At 53.4% G+C, this 22,942-nt stretch overlaps 1 protein-coding gene across 1 annotated transcript in view; it reads left to right on the forward strand.

Annotated features, from left to right (window-relative positions):
* The window catches only part of EFCC1 (EF-hand and coiled-coil domain containing 1), a 39,525-nt gene that overhangs the window by 11,241 nt on the left and 5,342 nt on the right, over positions 1 to 22,942 (forward strand). Inside the window, exons 3-5 of the mRNA XM_058566281.1 lie at positions 18,507 to 18,664; positions 21,475 to 21,619; positions 22,674 to 22,839. Coding sequence (XP_058422264.1) covers positions 18,507 to 18,664; positions 21,475 to 21,619; positions 22,674 to 22,839 — 469 coding nt within the window. The remainder of the gene's footprint in view (positions 1 to 18,506; positions 18,665 to 21,474; positions 21,620 to 22,673; positions 22,840 to 22,942) is intronic.

Genomic DNA, 22,942 nt, shown 5'->3' on the forward strand with positions numbered 1-22,942 from the left:
CGAGGCCTTTTCAGCCCCGAGAGTGGAGGCAGCGAGGGAGGAGGAGCCCTGGATCATGTGTCACCTGGAGAAATCTCCCCTCATCCAGATGTGTGCCCCTGGCCGGGTTTCTCTGAGGACGGAGCCTGAGCCACAGTTCTGGCTGATAGCCCACGATCTGGGGCTTTGTGTCCCTATCAGGGAGAGGGATCTTGACTGGACAAGCTAATAGGTTCAGGAAATGCGTCCTTCAGAGAGGAGGCTGGAGCCCAGAGAGAGACGGCCATCTGCCCAAGGCCACCCAGTAAGTCCAGTTTCGACTCACTTCCTGCGTGATTGGGTTAGGAATGGCTCTGAGATCCCCTGCTGTCAGGTTCCTGGCTTTTCCATTTCCAAGCCAAGCGGGTGGCCTTAGGCATGCAGATGGGTTATAAGTGAACCACAGTATCCATTCCCTGGGTCAGGGGCAGCCACAAAGGACCTGGGGTAGCCTGGGGTGCCAGACTGTTGGCCTTTGGCTGTGACCCGCCTTGTCCACTTAGTTCCATATGCTGTCCATTTTCTTTGGTGCCTTGACACTTCTTGGGAAGCTCTGACTTAATCTGCTTGTGCCTCAGTTTCCTCATCTGGAAAACGGGGTCAGTTTTAGTGCCTATGTCATAGGGTAAGAATTAAATGAGATGACATATAAAAAGCACTTTGAATTGTTCCTGGCACGTACTAAGCGCTCAGTAAATGTCACTGTCATCGGTTGGCTCCACGCTCCGGAGCAGACTTGAAATCCCCGTGCCACCAGCACCCCCCCTCCATCCTGCATCTCTGCTTGTCCCTGCTTGGTTGCACTCGTGCTCCACACAGCAGGGAACGTGGCAGTGACCCCAGAGTTACATCTTTTCAAATTCAGTGACCCAACATACTGCTTTCCAGCACCAGTAGATCGGGTCCCAGGGAAGACCGCCGCCTGGCCCAGCCTGGGTGACAGGCCCATCTACGGCCATTACTGCGGGCAGGTGCTGGGATACTCCACTGGCTAGGACTAGGGCACACGCTCAACCCTGTAGTCTGGGGGCGGGACGGTTCCTCAAAGCAAGGGGGGTGCTGTTACTAGGAAAGAGCAGGAGGACGCAGGTCAGGCAGAAACAGCAAATGTCCGCCCTGGGAACCTCCCCTGGAAGTGAAGGTCCAAGCTGTGTAAAGGCAATAGCAGGGCACCAAGCAAAGGGGAGATGAAAAAGCGGATGCTTGGGCCTCTGAGCTAGATGCTGGAAGTTTCTCATGCAGTGTAGTGGTTTTCCGGAAAGAGGGCCTGGCTCATGTTGATGGTTTCCCTTGTCTAGGGTGGTCCCATCCACATAAGAACGTGCTGCTTACCCACAAAGAGACATTGGAAGAAGACATCAGTCCCTGGGTGGAGGCCTGGCATGTCTTGTAGCTCTGGAGGTACTAGAACCAGGATCCTAACATGGCCTGGCCTCGGGTTCTGGGTGGTATAGATGGCTTCTGCAGACCCGAGCCAGGGAAACTCTGGAGGATGCAAGGGAGTGAGCACCATAGCATAGACAATCAGAGTGGTCCTTGTAGGGAAAATGCTGAGAAATAAATATATGCTTTCTTTGGATGAAGGAAGTTCATATTATACTGCATATTTTAGTTACTAATCACTGAAACCAAACTCAAACTGCTTTAAGCCAGGAAAAAAAGTGTGGTATTTATTTATCAAGTAAAAAAATCTCAAAGAGTATGTGGCTTCAGGCATGGCTGGATCCAGGAGCTCAAGTATTCACACCTGAAATCTTTCTCTTTCTCTTTCTTATCTCTACTTTCCTCTGGTTGGCTCTGCTTTCAGATGTTCTTCCTATATCTGTGGCAAGGTAGCTACCAACATCACTAGGATTAGCACCTATCCTCCCAATCACCCTCAACCTCAAGAAAGAGCTTTTCTCTCCCAGTAGTTCAACAAAGTGCTTAGGCTAACTCTGATTATCCTGACATGAGTCACCCCCATCCTTGAACCAGTCACTGGTACCAGGGATACAGAATATGCTGATTGACCAGGTGGGGTCATGTGACTACTCTGGACCAATCACTGCCACTGTGATTGACCAGACCTGGGTCACATGGACTAAGAGAAGGTGGATTCTCCAATGAACAACAGGCCCCCTGGACTGGGAGCTACTTGGGGGCAGGGCAGCGATGGCGCCCAGTGCCCCTCTTTTGCCACCGAGCCTGGCAGAGGGCCTGAGCGAAGAAAGGTGGGTGTTTTCTTCCTGACTGGAAGGTGCGTGGACTGTCGAAATCGTCTGAGGCTTCTCCTCGCCTGCTCTGAATCTTCCTGAGAGGACTGAGTTGGCTTGGAGAAGCTTGGAGCCACCGGAAGTCAGACCCAGTGAGGGGGGACAGAGATTCTTCACTTTGTCTCTTCATGATTTTCTGTCAGAAATAGCCACTGCCTTTTCTTTATTCAACCAAACTTTGTCAAGTGCCCAGAGAGTGCCTGTGCTGCCTTGGGTCTGAGGGAGACGGCCACGAACAGGACAAAGTCCCTGCCCTGGTGGGGCTGATGTCCTGACAGAGAGACAGTCGACCAACAGATGGCAGTGAATGCGATGAATGTGGTGGGGGGGAGGCTGCTGATGTACACTCAGGGCAGTGTGTGAGTCAGCTCAGGCTGCGTGACAAATACTACCAGCTAGGCGGCTTAACCCACAGACGTGTATTGTCTCACAGTCCTGGAGGCCGGAAGTCCAAGACCAAGATGTGGGCAGGGTTGGACCCTACTGAGGCCTCTCTCCTTGGCTCACAGGTGGCCGCCTTCTCCCTCTGTGTGTGTCTGTGTCCTCATCTCCTCTTCTTATAGGGACACCTGTCAGATTGGATTAGGGCCACCCTAGTGACCAAGTTAACTTGATCACCTCTGTAAAGACCCATCTCCAAATAAGGCCACATCCTGAGGGTCTGGGGATTAGGACTCCAACATGTAAACCTGGGGGACACAATGCCACCCGTGACAGGAAGCTTCTCAGAGGAAGTGCCATCAGAATTGAGACCTGAGTGATGAGATGGAAGCAGTGACTGTGAGCTGTGGGGTCAGGGTGAAGCCAGCCGTTAGAACAGAGACGGGAACGAAGTTGGCTTGTCCGCGTTTACCTGGAGAGGATGAGCAGGTTGGAAACTGACCCGATGAGGATGGCCAACCGAGGGGCAGGAAAAGAGCCCAGGACGCCCCCTCCCCTCCAGCCACCCTGAGTCCTGCTGAGTGGCCTGCTCCCCTCCAGCTGCACCCACCCCCAGCCCAGCCCCAGCACCACACCTGGACATGACTGGTGTCCCTCGCTCCTCTCTAGGCCACCGACCACGCAGTGGCCAGGGGGTCTTCTCAATACCACATCCACCCTGGTATCTTCCCATCACTCTAAGAATGAACCCCGGCCTCCTTGCCGTGACTCTCACGGCCCTGAGTGATCTGGCCCCCGCACCCCTGCTCCAGCCCCAGCTTCCTCCCCTCTGCCCACTGTGCATGCTGCTGCAGCCACGCTGACCCTTCTGTTCCTCCTCCAACCTGCCAAATCCCACCCCCCACCCCCACAGGCACTTTGGGCGTAGGTTCCCCACTCGCCCCAGCCTGCCCCTGACTGCTCCACATCCATGCTGCTACATCTCACGTCTGCAGAGCGGCCCCTGGCCCCATCCAGTCTGCTCCCCTGTTGTCTGTCACAGCCCCTGGCCTTTTCCGTCCTTTATTGACTTTTGTGACAGCTTCATTAAGGTTCGCCTTCCGAGGGGGAAGGTAAGTTCCGTGAGGGCGGGCCCTTCTGTTGCGGAGTACAGTATCTCCAGCACACAGCACGGTGGCTGGCGCCATAACTCATCTGTCGGATGAATCACAGAGCACAATCGGCAGCTCCGGCTGCCAGGGGCCTTAGAGATCACTCAGGTGTGGCGGGGGCCTGCATGGGACCCTGAGGGACAGGTGTGCAGGTCTGCGCGGACACTCGCCTTGCACCTGCCCCCCAGTAGATGTGGTCAGGCCCGTGTGCAAGTGGCGACCAGAGATGAGGAACCGTAATGAAGGCTTCCCCGGCCCAGAGCACCCCGAGGGATGTCCACACGCTCCCTTCTCCACAATTTATTTCCAGCTCGTCCTCCGCGGCCCCCTCTCCAGCTCTTCTTCCTACTGTTGTTCTCGTGTTTTCACACACTGGGCTCTGTTTCCTGCCAGCGAGGCTCCGCTCAGGAAACGCCCCACAGCAGAGGAAGTGCAGTGTCTGAGCCTCCAGGCCCAGGGTGGCTCCATGCCTGACAGCCCCCACCCCTCGGTGGCCCAGCCGGGCTCTAGGTGTCCTGTCTACCCTGCAGTTTCTCCAAGCTCTCGGAGTCATTGGGTGGCTCGGAAGGTTGAAAGCAGAGAGAGAAGCAAATGCGAGTGGCATTTTCCATCCATTCCAGAAAAAGCTGAGCCCAGGGGGTGTGATGGTCTTCTGATGTGTCACCTTGATGTGTCACTTGGTTACGGCCCCAAGTTGTTCAAACACTACAGTTGCTGTGAAGCCATTTTGCAGAAGTAATTAAAGTCCGTGATTGGTTGACTTTAAGGAAAGGAGTTTATCCTGGATAATCTGGGTGGGCCTGACTTAATCACTTGAAAGCCCTTAAAGCAAGGCTGAGGCTTCCCTGAAAAAGAGAAGAGGCTCCGCCGGTGGCTGTGGGCTCCAGCCTGCCTATGATCTCCCCTCCTGGGGATCTCAGACTCTCTGAGCCAGCCTCTGTCACAGAAGCCACTTCCTTGTGTTGAAGCTGTTGAGATAGTGCTGTAGCTATTGACAGACATAGATGGATATGCCCTCCTGGGCCTGCTTCTCTGCTTGAACCCTGGCTCCCCCAGGGGCTGAGGCAGGAGGGGAGCAGCACCGAATAACAGAGGCCAACACTTCTGAGTGACTGCTGGGCATCAGGCACTGTCCTAAGGACTTCATGAACACAACAAGCAGTGCTGTGTGTGGTTTATCAATGATAATGCTGTAGGCTGCAAGTAACAGAAAACCCAACTCAGAATGGCTTAAACCACAAGGACATTGATGATTCCACATAAAAAAATCCAAGGGAGAGCAGTTTCTTCACAGCTCAGTGATGTTTGCAAGGATCCAATTCTCCATCTTCCCACTCTGTCTTCCTCAGCTTGTCATCTTGGCCTGTCAGCAAAGGCCCCTCATGGTCACAAGATAGCTGCCATGGCCTCAGTCATCACTGCCACATCCAGAGACAGAAAATAACTTCCTCCTTGGACTTCCCTCTTCCCAGAGATCCTCCTGGCAGACTTCTCCTCACCTCTTATTGGCCAGAATCACATCACATGCCTGTTCCTAAACCAGTCTTTGGTAAAAGAAAGGAATCACCATGATCAACTTAGACCAATCAGATTTCCTCTCTGGAAGCACATGGCCACTCAGTGCCTGAGGAATAAGTGAGGTTGTGCCAATAAGACGGACAGGATGTGACTGTTTGGGTGGTTGTATTTGGTTTCTATGCAACCATAACAAATTACCACAAACTTAGTGGCTCAAAACAACACTCATTTATGATCTCACGTTCTGTAGGCCAGAAATCCAGGCAGGCTTGGCTGGGTTCTCTGCTCAGGCTCTCTCTCACAGGCTGAAACCAAGGTGTCATTGGCTGGGTCTGGAGGCTCAGGGGGAGAATCTGTTTCCAGGCTTATCCAGGTGTTGGCAGAATTCAGTTCCTTGTGGTTGTGGGACTGAGACCCTGTTTCCCTGATGGCTGTCAGCCTCTGCATCCCATTCCCGTGGTCCCATTCATCTTCCAGCCAGCAAGGACTGGCGTTCTTCTCACACCTCGGATCTCCCTGACTGCCTCTTCTGTACCAGCCAAGAAAGTTCTCTGCTTTTAAAGGGACGTGTGTGACTAGATGTAGATAACATCCCGGCATAGGGTCACGGTACTGTGTGACATGATACCATCATGGGCGTGATACCACACTGGAAGGTTGCAGGAATTAGGGGTGGAACCTTGAGGGTCATTCCTAGAAACTCTGCCCACCCCCGCAGTAACCATGGTGGCTTCCACAGTGAGACAGACATTGCACTGGAAAGAACGGTGAAGTTCAGAGAGGTGAAGTGAATTGCTCAAGGCTGCACCAGCCAAGGGTTCGTGGTTAAAACAACAGAAACCGACACTGGCTCATTGAGGCAGGAAAGGGATTGGTTGGCAGCACATCTGGAATCCATGGGCAGTTTGGAGGGCCAGACTTAGGCAGAAAGCAAGGGAGGGCAGACCTCCGGGGTAGAGGAGCAGTCTGCTGGGTGCCCTCACACCACCCCCAACTCTGCTGCTGCTGTCTCATGCCCCATGCCATGAGACCCCACGTATGCGCTGGCATGAGCCTGCACCTGTGTATGACCGTGTGTCCTGCAGACTGTCAACTGCCTACCCCCGTTAGCACATCAGCAACAAACAGCCCTCCCTCCTGCTTACCCAGGTGGATACACTGTCCTGCCACTCAGGAGGGTCGCCAACCCCTCAGGGGGGCCTTTCCACCTCCAGCCAGATGGTTGCTTTGTTCTATAACCTCCTTCAGTGCTCTTAGCAAATCCAGAAGGTGCTGGCTGGCCTTGGGCGTAAAAGTGGGACCTTAGTTCAGCAGGCTGATTAGTTTTCCCTGGGAGAACAGATTCTCCCCCTGAACTAAACTTGATCCACCAGGGGCAGAAGCCATCAGTTAAATAGGGGTTTAGCAAACTACAGCCTGTGCGCCAAATCTAGCCCCGTGCCTATTTTTGTACAGTATGCAAGCTATGATTTTTATGTTTTTAAATGGTTGGAAAAACTCAAAAGAGAATATTTTCTGACACAAAAATTTCATGAAATTCAAACTTTGGTGTCCATAGATAAAGTTTTGTTGGAGCACAGCCGTGTTCATTTGTTTATGTGTTACCTGTGGCTGCTTTCCCTCCCTCACAGGAGAGTAGGATAGTTGTGGTCGTGACCATGAGGGCTGCAAAGCCTGAAATATCTACTACCTGGCCCTCTACAGAAAGAGTGTGCCCACCCCTGAGTTAAATGGTAATGTCCTACAACTACTCTGCTGGTCATGAATGGCCGTTTATTCTGACATTCAGATACCTGGTGTATTCTGAGTAGGAGACTAGGGTTAGGGCAGGGGCAGGAATGGCTTTTCTCACATTTTTTCCCCATTCCCCTTCCCGCCCTGTAGGCAACCATTCTCCTGTGATTCCTGCATATCTCCTTGTTGGTATGTGTTTTTGCACAATGTGTGTTCCTGTGTCTCCTTTCTGTTTACATGGATGGCACTGTGTTCTGTGTCTCACTATGCTTCTGGCAGTTTTCGCTCAGCTTGGTGTGTTTCAGGTGCATTTGCTGTGTGCACATCTGCCCGTTGCTTCCCCTCCTGGCACGTCCCCCACCCACCCCCAGAGTCGGACCCCAAGCTGCCTCTCACCTCCCCAGAGGACCCTGGTGAGCATCTTCCTCCATGCCACCCTGCAGACTGATGTGAGAATTGCCAGGTCGCAGAAGACTTATACATAATTTGGCCAAGGGACACCAACCGGCTCCAGTATGTTGTTTGAAGTAACCAAACTCACCAAATGTTTTTAGTCTTATGATTTGTGCTTTTGAATTTTTATTTGAGTTGCCGCCCACCACTAGGTCACAAAGCTATTCCATTGTATGTTCTTCTATTTTAGTTCTACCCCTCACATTTAGGTCTTGAATCCACCCAGAGTTCAGGTGGGGAGATGGGAACCCACCTGAGTTTTCTCCCTGTAATGAAGGGCAGCTATCTTCATTCCTGTGGGATTTAGGAGCCCAATCAGACCCTTATCAGTGTTCACTGTAGTGGTTTGAGTACCAGTCAAATGACTCCTGTGGGGACTTAGGACTGGCAGGAACCTTACTCATGATATATTTCATGTTTATACAAACAAGAGTCAAGTTCTAGGTTCAGATGATCACAGGATAAGCAAGCTTTTCACTGCATGAATGTAATAATGAATTGAACTGGTGGCTTTCAAGGGAGAATTATAGTTCCAAGCAAAGTGACTGTCAACTATTAATTTAACTTTTAACATAACCTTGGACCAGTGCCGTCCAATAGAACTTTCTGTGACGCTGGAAATGGTCTGTGTCCGCACTGTCCAGTATGGTAGCCACAAGCCACATGCAGCTGCTGAGCACTTGGAAGGTGGCTAGTATGGCTGAGGAACTGAATTTTCAGTTTTATTTAATTTTAATTAATTTAAATGTAAGTAGCCATATGTGACTAGTGGCTGCCATATTAGACAGCGCAGGTCAGATTAAGAGACTGTTTTTCTGCCACTACTGAAATTCAAGCATTTATTTAACTTTTTTGGAAGAAAAAAAAGAGACTAGAGAAGGAAAGATCGACAAGAAGGAAGCTGTGAACAGAGGATGGGAACTAACGCTTGTTGAGTGCCAGTGCCAGGCACATACGTCCCTCGTTTAACCTCCTCTCTCATCCCAGGAGCTGAGGAGACTTACTCACATTTAAAAGATGGAGAAGCTGAGTCTCAGTGAGGTGAAGGGACTTGATGAGGGCAGCCTCTGTTGAGAGGCTAGCCCAGGAGTAAGCCAGATCCCCCATCCTGCACGGCTATGCGAGCCCAGAGGCCACGTGGAGAGGGGGCAGGATGGTTGCAGGCCAGCCAGGCACTGGCAAATGGTGACCCTGGACACCACCCTTCCCTGGGGCCATGGCGGGGGCCAGTTGGCTGACCTGGCAGTCTCCGAGTCCAGATCCATGGCTTGGACACCTCATAGTCCCACCATTAGGCAGCCTGCAGGCCGGCCCGGGCTGAGGCTCCCCTGGCCAGGGGGACATGAGGCCGGAGACCAGGGGACAGGGTCTAGAACAGGGCGTCTCCATGGGAGGAGTATTTCCCTCAGAGACGTTCTGGAAATTTGGGAGGAGTGAGTGTTTGTCTTAATGACTAAAGGGGACAGGGTTCCTGACACTTGGGGGGCCTGTGAGGGATACAGTCCTCCAGGCAGGTCCCTGCACCCAGGATTGCCCTGTACCCCACGTGACTTCCAAATGTCCTGCGGGGTGTTCACTCTGAAAAACTTGCTTCCACTGTAATTAACTGAGACTAGAATCTAACTCTGCTTTATTTACATATAAACACACTTTTTTGGACAGTTTTAATGTACAAAGAATTTTCCATGAATGTAATGCTGTGTGAGTTGAGGAAAGGTTATATTATGTTTTGTTTGGAATTTTCCAAGAGGTGCTCATCATTGCAGAACCACACCACAGATAGTGACAGCACTTGTGGTGTTTCACCAGCTGGTAAGGACTGCCTGTGTCACCTGGTATTCATTATGCTGTGTCCCATCGAGTCTGCATGTCTGTCTGTCTATTCATCCATCCATCCATCCATCTGTCCATCCACCCATCCAACTGTCCATTCCTCTATCCATCTATCTCTCTATCTGAATATATTTTCTTAGCTCTTATTTCAAAATTTCAAATAAAGGGAAAGAGTGTCAACAACATTCAATTGAATATTACCTTACCTCCCTTAAATTCAAACTTACCCATTACAAGTAGCTTTAAGCATATGAAAATTTCATTATGTCTGAGTATTTACATATTGAAATATATATTATATTATCAAACTTTTCTCTCTCCTTTAAATAACTGTTAGGGCATTACATTAATTTTTTCAAAGTATATGTAAAGATAGCATATATTATTTATCCAGCTCATTTGGAGATAGCACAGGAACATTCTAAAATATCGTGTCAGTATGTTAGAGTTGGGGTCCTCTCCTGTAGAGCGGAAATGAGTGGCAGAGGGACAGGAGAAGAGCTTGGCTCTGACGGTGCCCAGAGCTTACTGTGTGGGGGTCTAAGCGTTTGCCAAACTTCAGACGTTCTCCTAGGATCCGTGTCATTTTCTCCATATCTGCATAGCACCTGTATTATTATTATTTAATATTTTCCCTTAAGTCATCTCGCTCTTTTTACTTAAATAAATTTATTTAAATGGAAGTTATATCACAGTCATAAAGGCAAAACTAAGATTGTTTGTTGTGCTCATTGTTTTTAGGACACATCAGAATAACTGCTTAGCTGTCTAAAACACACACACACCTGTTCATCTGAGCGCCACCTAAAATCGCCTCGAACACTAGTGGAGGCAGGAGCTCCGTGCGTTTGGAAGCGCTGTGTCGTTTCATTTCATCTTCACAGGACCCAGGGCCCGTCAGTGTTTACTGATGAATGAGTGGGGGACCGAAATGGAGGCTCAGAGAGGCAGAGGAAGTTGTGGAGGGTCACGCCACAAAGCCACGGTCCTGTGGGGTAGAGCCCGGATTTGGCAGCTCCCGGGACCCTCTCTTTGCTTCACAGAATGAGGGAGGGGTCTGTCCATTGAAGACCTGGAGCCAGGAGCCAGGAGCTGGGAGGAGCAGAGGAAGGGAGGGAGAGCAACATCTGGCCTCGTCAGAATGAGTAAGCCGCTGGGCTGGTGGCCAGATGTGGCCACTGGGCTCCAGCAGCAGGAAGACATCAGAGGCTCACCGGGGGCTCCAGGCGGTGTGCAGATGTGGCCAGCTGGAGGGAACACCCAACCGCCCACGAGGACTCGGGCCTGTCCGGAAGTGAGGGTGGGAGGGGACAGTGGGCAGCCCCCAGGACCCACCTTGCCCCAGAACCGCCTGGAGCTGGGACGGAGGTGCCTCACCAATGCCTGTTGGGTGACAGGCGTCTCTGAGGTCACAGAAGCCCCCCACCGTGGTCCCTCCCCAGCAGGGAATGAACGGGGGGGCCCTTCGCGGAGCATCTTCAGTCCTGTTCTCTCAAGTCGTGGTTTGGAAGGGGTGAATCTCTAACACCGCCTAACAGTGCCACCCTCCCTTTTTAACAGAGAAAGAGCAGCAGACAGAAAACAAGACTTAGGTAAAGTGACTAACTTTTGTTATGCTGTTTTTTATCTATTTTTCTGGTTACTTTCTATCTAAGGCAAGAGATACTGGCTTTTCACTGGGGGTGATAATGTTTCCTACTAAAGGAAATCTGTGTTGTCAACAGGAGGCCCGTGATCAGCAAGGACTACAGTTGGGGAGGCCCGCCCTCTGTGAGGTGGCAGGCAGTTAGCCCCATTCCGCAGGAAAAAGCCAACTGGAACTGGGAAGTGATGGAGCTGGGACTCGGCCCAGGTCGGGTGGCTCCAAAGCTAGTGCTCTCCTCTCTGTCCTTTCTAGAAAAATCCAAGAGCAAAAAGTGATGGAAGGAACCTGGGCTACCCGCCTGGGCTCTAGGCTTGCCCCAGCCTGACCTACCCTTCCTCTTTCTCACCTGAACTACTGTCAATTGCATCATTCATTCCTTCCCTCATTCATTCATTCATTCAACAAACCTTTACTGGGCCACTCTGTCCCTGTGCTGAATGCCCTCAAGGAAATCCCAGTCTGATGAGGGCGACACAGCATAACGGGCCACATGAGACAGTATGAGCTCTGGGAGTCCAGGTGAGGGAGAGGTTGAATTCTGAGGGGAAGTGACATTTTCCTGGGGGAGGACCAGTAGGATTGTCCAGGCAGAACTGGCTGGGGTAGGGGTGCACATTGCAGGTGGAGGAATCTTTGTGGTCTTGGGCAAGTTACTCTAGCTCTCTGCACCTCAGTGTCCTCATCTGTGAAATGGAGGTAATGAGAATTAGTCCTCCTTAGAGTTGCTGGGAGGAGTGGATGAGTCTGTTTGCATAAAAGCACTCAGAGCAGTATCTGGCACACAGGAAGGCCTATAGGTGTTGGCTGTAGTTATCACATGCAAAGGCCCTGAGGGCGCCGCCCTGGAGTTCAGTGGGTCTGGCTGTGCCGTGCCCAGGGGTCTTCACCAGCAATGAGGCTGGAGCGCTGGGCCAGGTCAGATCCTGGCGGACCCTCAATGCTGTATTAGGACATTGGAGTTCATTCTGTTGGCCGTAGGGAGCCACTGAAGCATTTTGAAGGGAAGAGAGATGGGGTCAGCGCTGAGCCTCTGCTCCCTGCAGCAGCCAAAGTAGAGTGGGGCTGGAGGAGCAGAAGTAGAGGCGGGAAGGGGTCAGGGGGCTTCTCCTCACCCACGGGGCCCTCCTGAACAACGTGTGTTCTTTCCTCCTCAGGATCTTGGCTTTGTAACTTCAGAAACTCCCTTGTGGAGGGGCTGAAATGTCAGGGAATCTGGACTTTTCTGGTTGGCCGTGGGAAGCCACAGAAGGCTTTGAGCAGGGTCAGAGCTGTCTTCCAGAAAATGGCCATGATAGCAAGTGCTGATGGCCTGGAGGAGGAGGAGAGGGTGGAGATATAACATGTTACAGGTTCAGCTCTGTGAGCTTGGGGCAGGAGTTTCCAGGAAGCTGGCCCACAGGTCACGACAGGCCATAGCACTCAGTCCACCCAGTGAGGCTGCCGGTGACCCTCTGCCCTGTCCCCAGGCAGTTCCATCTCCTCCCCAGAGCCAAGCCCAGGGAACCCATTCTTATGGGAAACCCTAGTGAAACCACTGGGCCATGTGGTCCAGTCCCAGGCCCAATGGCTGTCAGACTTCTAGGCCCAGAAAACTCTTACAAACCCTTTCACAAACCGGAATACCCATCACTGCAGTGACAGATTTGTAGCCAATCAAGAAACATTATATGAACATGTTCTATTAGATTGAACTATTTTAAATTAAAAAGCAGTAAAAATCAGTAATTCCATATGGTTCAACCTAATACACGCAAACCTCCACTGGCTTCCACCATCTATGAAATAAATAAGGGTGAGACTTCCCAAGGCCTGGTGTAACACAGAGTGGGACAGTAGGACAGGGTCAGCCTTTGGAGGGCGGGGACCCAGGTCCAGATCCCTGCTCTGCCCCAACCACCTCTGTGACTTAACCTTTCCCTCCCCTGAGAGAGATCAGCCCCATAAGTTCCGGGGATGCGCGTTACCCATTCTGGGTACCCATTCTGAGCACATATAAGGGCCAGCCCAGAGTTGGGGTACCAGTCAGGGCCTGCTCAGCCCTTTCTCCCACCTTCTTCAGCCCATTTCCGTCTGTTCTGTGAGTTCTCCGCTCTGGCCTTGCTGCCCCCGTCTGCCCCCAAACATACCCGCTGTGTCTTCCTCCACCCAAGCCTCTTTCATTCTGCTCTGCCCCAAGTCCTGCCTCCTCCAGGACGCCTTCCCTGCTCTGCAGACCCAGCGCCCTCCTTGTCTGTGGGGGGTCTGGCCCTGAGTCCAGTGGGCATGACCCTAAAGAGCAACGGCTCCCTCTGCAACCCCACCCAAAGGTCTACTGAGGGCAGGGGCTGTGCTCCTTCTCTCCTCCTCCCCCCTCCCTCCTCTCCCTGCCCACATCATAGGTGCCACAAAATAGCATGTATACAATGGCTCTTTGCCAAGCATTCTCACTGCGGCACCCCTGGTCTGGGCGCTGGGCTGGGAACTGAGCGATGGGTCAGATCTGAGCCCTCGCGTATGACTTCCAGGTGGCCACAGCCAATGGCCACTCTCTGGCCAAGTGGGAGATGGTGCTTTTCACTAGGGGGAAGCAGGAGGAGCAGAGGGAAGAAGACAAGGATGACGGGAGACATCTGAGATGCCTGTGGACCATCTAGCGGCACAGCGGTGGTGGGTGACACGAGGGGACTGGAGCGGCTGCGTGGTAGAGGCAATTCTTCCAAGAAGTTCTGGGGTGGTGAACATGAGAACGTGATGTAATCCATGCAGAAATAGAAGTATAATGATGTACACCTGAAATTTATACAGTGTTATAAACCAATGTTACCGCAATAAACAAAAAATTTAAAAAAAAAAGTTCTGCCGTGAAGCTGGGGCGGCCGCACGTGGGGAGGATTGTTGCGTGTGTGTTGCAGGTGGAGGTACTACAGCACGTCACGTGACTGTGCGAGTGCTCCTGCAGACCGCCCAGCAGAGGGGGCAGCGACAGAAGCCGTTCACCCCCAGCTCCTAGGCAGGAGGAGCACGCCCCAGACCTCCCCGGGGAGACGCGCTGTCTGCAGCCACATGCTATTTCTCAGGAAATTCCAGAGTGTGTCCTCATCTGTCCCGCTCTCCAGACTCTGCTCTCCGTGGCCCCTCTCCCCAGCTCCCTTGCATGTGATCTGGAGTCACCTAATGAGGACAGCAGCTGGGCTGGGGCGTTCCAGAGCCTGCCTTCCCAGCTTCCCTGCCGCCTGGCAGGGCCACTGAGGTGCGGGCCTCAAGCCCCGGGCCTGAGTCGAAATCCCAGCTCCTCCATTTCCAAGTTGTGTGGCTTGAGCAGGTTCCTCTCGCTCTCTGTGCTTCCGCATAGGGCTGCTGTGAGGAAAATGTTGAAAGCGCTGAGAGCAGGGCCTGGCACCTGGTAAGCGCTCTGAAAAATACAGTTGTTGTTGTTGTTGTTAATGCAGAAGTTGCTCTTGCAGCAGGGCTTCTAAGACTCCAGTGGCTGTGGGGAGCAGGGAGGGTAGGGTCCAGTCTACCCAAGCCAGCCTATGCTAGGAAACTTTTGTTTTGTGTGTGTGTGTGTGTGTGAGGAAGATCAGCCCTGAGCTAACATCCATGCTAATCCTCCTCTTTTTGCTGAGGAAGACCAGCTCTGAGCTAACATCTATTGCCAATCCTCCTCCTTATTTTTGTCCCCCCAAAGCCCCAGTAGACAGTTGTATGTCATAGTTGTACATCTTTATAGTTGCTGTACGTGGGACATGGCCTCAGCATGGCCGGAGAAGCGGTGCATCCGTGCGCGCCCGGGATCCGAACCCGGGCCGCCAGTAGCAGAGCGCGTGCACTTACCCGCTAAGCCACGGGCCGGCCCCTAGGAAACTTTTAAATGAAGGCTGTTCCTTCATCTCACTTTGCTTGTTGAAGCCCTTAAATAATTTAGGAAAGAAAAGAAGAAACTTTTCATATTGGGAAGACTTGGATATTGTCTAGGTCAACTCTATTCAAAATTCCACCCATTAAAGTCCCTTACCTGCTTACATACCTGCCCTGCCAGGAAGCTCACTACGTTACAAGGCAGCCCATTCCATTCTTGGTCAGGAATCGTTGTGAGAAAGTTTTTCCTCAAAGTGAGATAAAACTGCCTCCTTTTGACTCTCCAACTCTCATCTTTGTCCCCCCTCCCCCATCCTGGTCAAGCACTCCCCTCTGGGGGCCATAAAACAGGCTACTCGCCTCCACCCTTGAGTCTTGGAGACAGTGACCTCATACCCCTGTGCTTTCTCTTCTTCAGGCTGTGAGCTGAGCCTCTGGAGTAGAGAGGGACAGTCACCTCCCCAGTTGGACCTCAGCTAATATGACCTAAGCTCCAGTCACACAGTTTCACATTGAAACAAGAATCCTCACCGAGGGGGTTTTCACACTGACTGCTGCCAAGCCACATCCTCATTTTCGGCTCGCCTTGAGGGAGCTTGAATGCCAGACTTTATCAGAGTTATTGGCTCATAAAACGCAGAAGTTTAAGGTTAGTCCTGGCTTCAGGCAGAGCCTGATCCAGCAATTCAAATAATGTTAACGAGGAGCCAGTTTCTATTGCCGTCATCTTTCGGCTCTACCCGTAGCCCTCAGCATCTTCAGTCTGTCCCCTGAGAGTCACAAATGGCTATCACAGCTCCCCACTTCATCCTCACACCTCACCAGGCATGGAGCAAGCGGTCGGCGGCAGGAGAAGCAGCTTCAGTTTTGCGGCACCCCCAGCAGACAGCCCCTTGCGTCTTACTGGCTGCCTGTGCAGCCCTGGAGCCATCCCGGGGGGCCAGGGGTGGGATTGTGCCGGTCGGCGTGGGGACGAGCCACGTGCCCGCCCTCCTCTGAGCGGGGGAGCTGCCTGCGAGGAGAAGGTGAGCGGGTCAGATAGCCGGACGGCAATCGGGGAGCTGTCACGAATGGGGAGGCCAGGGAAGGCGCATGCCCCGCCCCGCCTCCGTGCGGCCCCGCAGCCCCCTCCTGTTTGGCTCCGGAGCCGGTCCTCGGGGTGCTGAGTTCGCCCGACAAACCCTGGGCGCCCGCGCCTGCTTGGCCTCTCCGGGCGCCTCCGCCTCCGTGCCAGTCACTGCGGCACCGCTGCCGTGGTCTCGCTGTCGTGCACGCGGCCAGCCGAGCTCCTGGCTCAGCTGACGCGTCCTGGCTCCTCTGCTGCCCTCACAGCCGGCGCGAGAACCCAAGCCGTGGCCCGTCTCAAGATGCGGCCCGGGGCCCTGCCGGTTCCTCGCTGGCAGCACTGGGTTCACCCTGCCTGCCTCCTGGCCGCCGTGTGGCTTCTGCCCTCACGCTGGGCCTGTGCGGTCCGGGAACTGAGTACCAGGGTCCTTGTTTTCCAGTAATGTTCGGTCCTGAGAAATCCACTTAAGTGGATCCACACAAAATGGGACCAGAGAGAGGGGCGTGTGCGCGCGCATGCGTGTGCGCGCGTACGTGCACGTGCAAGGTTGGACTGAGACTTTTATCTTGAAAAATAAAACCAAAATGTATTAAAGTGAGTTTACCGTACTATTTATTTAATAAAACCAGGTGACATTTTCAGCTATTCATTCTTTTTTCAAAATTATGGTAAAATTTATACATGGCGTAAAATTTATACATGGCGTAAAATTTACCATTTTAACCATTTTTAAGTGTACAGTTCAACGGCATTAAGTACACCCACACTGTTGTGCAGCCCTCACCACCATCCATCTCCAGAACTTTTTCATCTTCCCAAACTGAAACTTGGTCCCCATGAAACACTAACTTCCCATTCCCCTCTCCCAGCCCCCCGCAACCACCATTCCACTTTCTGTCTCTGTGAATTTGACTACTAGGGACCTCGCGTAAGTGGAATCATACAGTATTTGTCCTTTTGTGACTGGCTTATTTCATTTAGCGTAATGTCATCAAGGTTCGTCCATGTTGTAGCAGGTGTCAGAATTTCCTTCCCTTTTAGGGCTGAATCCTATTCCACTGTCTGTATAGACCACATTTTGTTTATCCATTCGTTTGTCGATGGACACTTGGGTTGTTTCTACCTTTTGGCTACTGTGAATAATGCTGCTCTGAACATGGATGTGCACGTATCTGCTTGAGTCCCTGCTTTGAATTCTTTTTGGTGTATGCCCAGAAGTGGGGTTGCTGGATCACACGGTAATTCTATGTTTAGTTTTTCATTCATCTTAAAAAGTAATCTTCATGGCTGAAGTGTAATGCACTAATTCTTATACCGAGGATGATTCAGGGTTGATTATTCCTTTTGGAATAATTTTTCCAACAAAACTGGGTGAGAACACAATGGTGCATCCTTAACTTTATGCTTTTTCATTTTTGCAGCTTAATCATGAAAAGGGTCTCTTTTGCAAAAGTATTTGAGATCTTAATTAGTTTTTCTAAGGGCTTTGCCCAGTCCTGCGAGTCTCTCTGGTGCTCCAGCCCTTCCTAATCCTGTTGATCTTCTCTCCTTCACTTGTAAACTGGCCCGGCTCTGCCACGTCGCCAGCGTCCGTGGTTTTGCCTGTGATTCGCGCAGTTCTCCGGCATCCCCTTCACTGACATCACATAACCTCCCCTTTTTCAAGATGTGCAGGTTCACCTTGCAGTCTGTTTGTGTTAGGTTGTGTCTGACAATCAGGGAGAGATGGAGTAACAGCAGATGCTGAAGAGATGACGGAGGGACAGGTGTTGGTGTACAATGGCAGGAGGGGCACTGAGGACTAGTTTAATAAGTGGCCAGTTCATTAGTGAATATTTTCGTGTTATGATAGATTTTTTTTCTTTTTTCCCTTGACCTTGTAACTGCAGGGACATGGAAAATGAATACTCAAAAAGTGAGGAAACTGATTGATAAGGATGAAGTAGTTTCTTCAAAGCCCAAAGAGGAGAGATGATTCATTTAAAGGCTTTCAGGGACAAGCAACAGAATATGCAATTAAAAGTAACTGAAACAATGAAGACTTTTTTTTAATCTCACCTATAATAAGAAGTCCAGAGGCAGGTGGCTCCAGGACTGGTTAACTCAGCCACTGAAAGATGTCAGGGCTCTTGTTCAACTACTCTGTCATTCTCTCAGCCATTTCCTCATGGTCACAAGATGACTACAGCAACTCCAAACATCATATCTTCACATGACAATGTCCAAGGGCAGGAAGTAAGGGCATTTCCTTTTCTGACTCTCTTTTTTCATAAGGGATAAAAATCTGTTTCAGAGGCTCCTCAGATTTTGCCTTTGGTCCCACTGGCTAAAATTGGGTTACATGTCGGTGCCTTAGCTTCAAGGGAGGCTGGGAGCATGAGTATCCAGCACTTCCCCTGGATGGTGGAAGGCTGACTCTGCCATGCTGGCGCTTGGGTAGGGAGCCAGTAGGATCAGCCACAGAGATAATCCAGGGTCTCCTTCAGGCACATCAGAGACAGCTTAGCAGTGCAGAGTAAGGATGGAAGAGGCTGGGCCCACATCCCACACTCTGCTGCAGGAAGTTGGCCAAGCCCTCTCCCCCTCTAACATATGTGTCTTCCACCTGCCCACAGGTCAGAGGGCACCCAGCTCCCAACCTCCCCACGAGCCAGCCCAGAGCCAGAAGCCAAGAGTGGTGAACCTGAGGACTGTGGGACCAGAGGCCCAGACCCCCCTCTACGCGGAGCCTGGCCGGCAGATAGAGGCTCCGGGAGCAGAGCCCTGGATGAAGGTTGGTCCCTGCACACTCAGGCTTGCTGCCAGGCTCACAGTCCGTCCGGCGGAGCCCCAGCCCTGCTCCCAGGGTCCACACTGATGCTGCCGTCCAGTCTCCAAACAGAACTCCACTCCCCCTACCTCTGGAGGCTGGGCTTCCTGAGCCCACAGGGGCCCTCTTCCCCAGGCCGGAGAGCACAAAGACCTAGCGGGGGAGGGGGTTCCAGGGAGGCCGCTTCCCACTCAGCACGCGGAAAACATGTCTCCCATCAGCTCCATGCAGAGACGAGTGGGCGTCCAGCGAGCTGGAGTGGAATAAGCTCCCTGTCATCAGAGGGTGTGAGCAGGGGCTGGGTGGTCACCCCGCAAGAGAACCACACAGAGGCCCATCATCTTAAACTCCTTAGCCTGGTGCTGGTGGAGTCACCAGCAGAGGAGAGAAGAGCTGGCTGGCCGGTGCCCCAGGGCTCTCCCAGCTGGTGGGCTGGGGCCGAGGGGCTGCTGGGAGCCATCACTCTCACACAGCGTCAGAGCCCCTCGCCTGCCCCTGCCTCAGGCACCAGGATGATGTTAATGACTATGACAGTAATGACACCACACACGCATGCACACATACACACACACACATACATGTATACACATACGCACACACATATACATGTACACACGCACATATACATGCACGCACATATGCATATACACGTGCACACATGCATGCACACACAGGTACAGCATCAGGAAATTCCCAGAATGAAAAACAAATTGTCAATATTGGAAACACAATCAAAAGTCCTGGAACAGTTACCCGGACCCTGGTTATTTTGGGTCTGGGGCACTTTCTACTGAGACAAAACAGAAGCGCCCTGAGCCCACCCGGCTGGGAATGGTCAGGCTGGAGAGATGGGTGTCCAAAATCAGGACACTTCAGTCGGTGTTCCCAAACCAGCCAGGCGGCCGTGATCGCCCAGGAGCCTTTTAAAATACAGATGCCCAGGCCCACCCCAGATCTGTGTGACCCTCCAGGGTCGGGTGGTACACTGCTGTGTCAGTCAGGACGTGGTCTGCCTGAGAGTGGCAGGCCATTCAGCCAGAACTGGCCCAAGTTAAAGGGAGTTATTGGTTCACTTAATTAATTAAAAAGTCCACATAGGCTTCAGCCCCGCTGAGATGTCGGCAGAACCCCACCTCTCGCTGCCTGGCCTTCTTCCTCTGCGTGGACTCATTTTGCAGAAGGCGCTCCCCTCATCTGACAAGACGGCCCCCAGTAGCTCCGGACGCACCCCCTCAACTCCCAGCTGGACGACTGGAGGCCTTTCTCTTCGCGGGAAGCCTGAGTCAGACATCGCCCGACTCTCCTTGGCCCACGCTGGGTCCCCAGCCCTGCCTGACCAGTCACGTGCCAGCCAGCGCGCTCTGACGGGCCAGGCGGGACTCGTGGCCCCCAAGCCGGTGTGGAGTGGAGTGGAGATGGGAGGGCTCCTCCAAGGAGAGCCGGGCCGCCTCCTGGGGTCGGGGCCTGACGCTGGCAGCTGTGACGGCCCCGGGTGTCTGACGCTCAGTCGAGGTGGAGTGCACCGACAGGACACAGCCATGCTGGGGTCACAGGTGGTCACACGTGTGACACTCCTCGCTTCACACCCCAGGTGCTGGACACGCAGTTCCCTGAGAGTTGAAAATCCGTTCAGCTTGGTACCCATGCCCTGCAGAGCCCAGCCCCGGACAGAGGGCCTTGGCCTCCCTGGCTGGCATTGCCATGTCCTAAAATGGAAATAAGACACACCTCTGAGGACACACACAGGCCCTGGCTTGTTGTGTCATCTTAGAAGCAGAGAAGAGAAAGGGCTTCTCTCTCCCAGTGTCCCCATGTGAAATGCCAGGGAGGGGTTCTGATTGGCCAGCTCCGCTCCTGGGCCAGGCACGTGGGAAGGGCCTGCACAGGCCTTGGTGGCCACACCTCACAGAGGATGGGGGGACAGCTGTCTGGAGGAGGGGGAGATGGATGGGGGACAGCTGTCTGGAGGAGGGGGAGATGGACGGGGGACAGCTGTCTGGAGGAAGGGGAGATGGATGGGGGGACAGCCGTCTGGAGGAGGGGGAGATGGATGGGGGGACAGCCATCTGGAGGAGGGGGAGATGCACAGGGGACAGCTGTCTGGAGGAGGGGGAGATGGACAGGGGACAGCTGTCTGGAGGAAGGGGAGATGGATGGGGGGACAGCTGTCTGGAGGAGGGGGAGATGGATGGGGGGACAGCCGTCTGGAGGAGAGGGAGATGCACAGAGGACAGCTATCTGGAGGAGGGGGAGATGCACAGGGGACACCTGTCTGGAGGAGGGGGAGATGGACGGGGGACAGCTGTCTGGAGGAAGGGGAGATGGATGGGGGGACAGCTGTCTGGAGAAGGGGGAGATGGACGGGGGACAGCTGTCTGGAGGAGGGGGAGATGCACAGGGGACAGCTGTCTGGAGGAGGGGGAGATGGACGGGGGACAGCTGTCTGGAGGAAGGGGAGATGGATGAGGGGACAGCTGTCTGGAGGAGGGGGAGATGGACGGGGGACAGCTGTCTGGAGGAGGGGGAGATGCATGGGGAGACAGCCGTCTGGAGGAGGGGGAGATGCACGGGGGACAGCTGTCTGGAGGAAGGGGAGATGGATGGGGGGACAGCTGTCTGGAGGAGGGGGAGATGGACGGGGGACAGCTGCCTGGAGGAGGAGGTGATGGTGCCAGGGCCTCTCCCCCTGCCCGCCCTGCCCACACTTGCCCCTGGGGAGGGCTGCCTGCTTCTCCTCCCTTTGTCCCATGTCCCCACGTACTGTGCTTCTCCAGCTGTGGATGAGCAGCTGTTCCGCTCGGTGGAGGGCCAGGCCGCCTCTGACGAGGAGGAGGAGGACGAGGAGAAGTGGTGGGAGGAGCAGAGGCCGCAGGCCGAGGTGGAGACACTGCTGGCTCACCTCTCCAGCTGCGGGAGTGGGTACGTGTGTCGGGGGGCGGTGTCCGAGACTTGCCCGCCGGGGGCTGCGGGCTCTCACACGTCGTCCTGGGAGCCCAGAGCGCAGGAGGGCCCCTTCATACAGGGACAGAGCTTGAACTTGGAAGGCTGACCGGCCTGATTCAAGTCCAGGCTCAGTCACCTCCCAGCCCTCCGAGGCTCTGTCCCTCATCCCTTGGAGGGAGGCGCCAGGACGGCCCCAGCGTGTGAGGATGGAACAAGCGCGTCAGTGAAGGCACGCTTCCTGGGGCTTGAGTTCCCATCGGTTTTCTCTCACTCCCTCGGCCGCTGTCCCAAGACGTGCTCCCAGCACGTTTGTGAGGATTTGCAATCAAGAATCTAAAATGCCTGACGGTGTCTGATCACAGCAGGTACCCCGCTGTGACCTACTGTGGGGGGCACCGACCTTTAGTATTATGTTGTAAGGGCTGTAGAGTTTCCAGGGTTATGTTATCACCAATCCTTAAAGTCAACAACGAGCATTTATTAAGCACCTAGTATCTGCCAGGCAAACTTAGGGGCACTGGGAAAATAGCAATAGACAAGACAGTGGTCCTCCTCTCCTGGAGCCTCTATTCTAGCCATAAATGTGAGGAAAAGAGATGAAGCAGAGGGACGGGCAGAGGGAAGTGCTAGGAAGGCCTCTCTGAGAAGGTGCTGTTTGAGCAGAGACCTGAAGGAAATGAGGGAATAAGCAATGCAGGTGTTGGAGGAAGAGCAATCCAGGAAGAGGGAATAGCAAGTGCAAAGGCCCTGAGGCACGCTGGAGGGGCAGCAAGGAGGGCACTCTGGGTGGAACAGAGTGAGTAGAGGTTGGGGGGAGGGCGGTTGAAGAGGTCACAGGGCAGATCAGGTGAGACCTCTGGCTTTTCCTCTGAGTGAGATAGGGAGCCATGGGCGGGTGCTGAGCCAAGGGGCCCGGTGGCATGGCTTAGCTTTCAGGAAGAGACAGACTCAGTGACAACACCTACTCTCTGAGGCTGGAGCAGAATCTGGAAAGCAGCTCTCACAGTGCTGGCACTCTCCTTTGCTGCAGGTGTGATGACCAGATGGCCAAGAAACTCAAGACTTACTTCAGCCTCTTTGGCTCTGCCAACCATGCGCACACCCTGGGGGAGCTGGAGGCCCACATCGCCATGCTGGTGGAGCAGCTGGGGACCCAGGGCTGCAGCGGGAAGACCCTGGGGTCACCTGGGGAGGAGGTCAGCTGAGCCCCAGAGGTCAAAGGGCTGGACCAATTCTAGAGTCTCTGACAGCTGGAAGGACCCTGAGGGATCTTAGCCAAGTCCTGTGCCCCATTCACAG

Source organism: Diceros bicornis, chromosome 2 (genome assembly GCF_020826845.1).
Source record: "Diceros bicornis minor isolate mBicDic1 chromosome 2, mDicBic1.mat.cur, whole genome shotgun sequence".
Taxonomy (NCBI): Eukaryota; Metazoa; Chordata; class Mammalia; order Perissodactyla; family Rhinocerotidae; genus Diceros; species Diceros bicornis.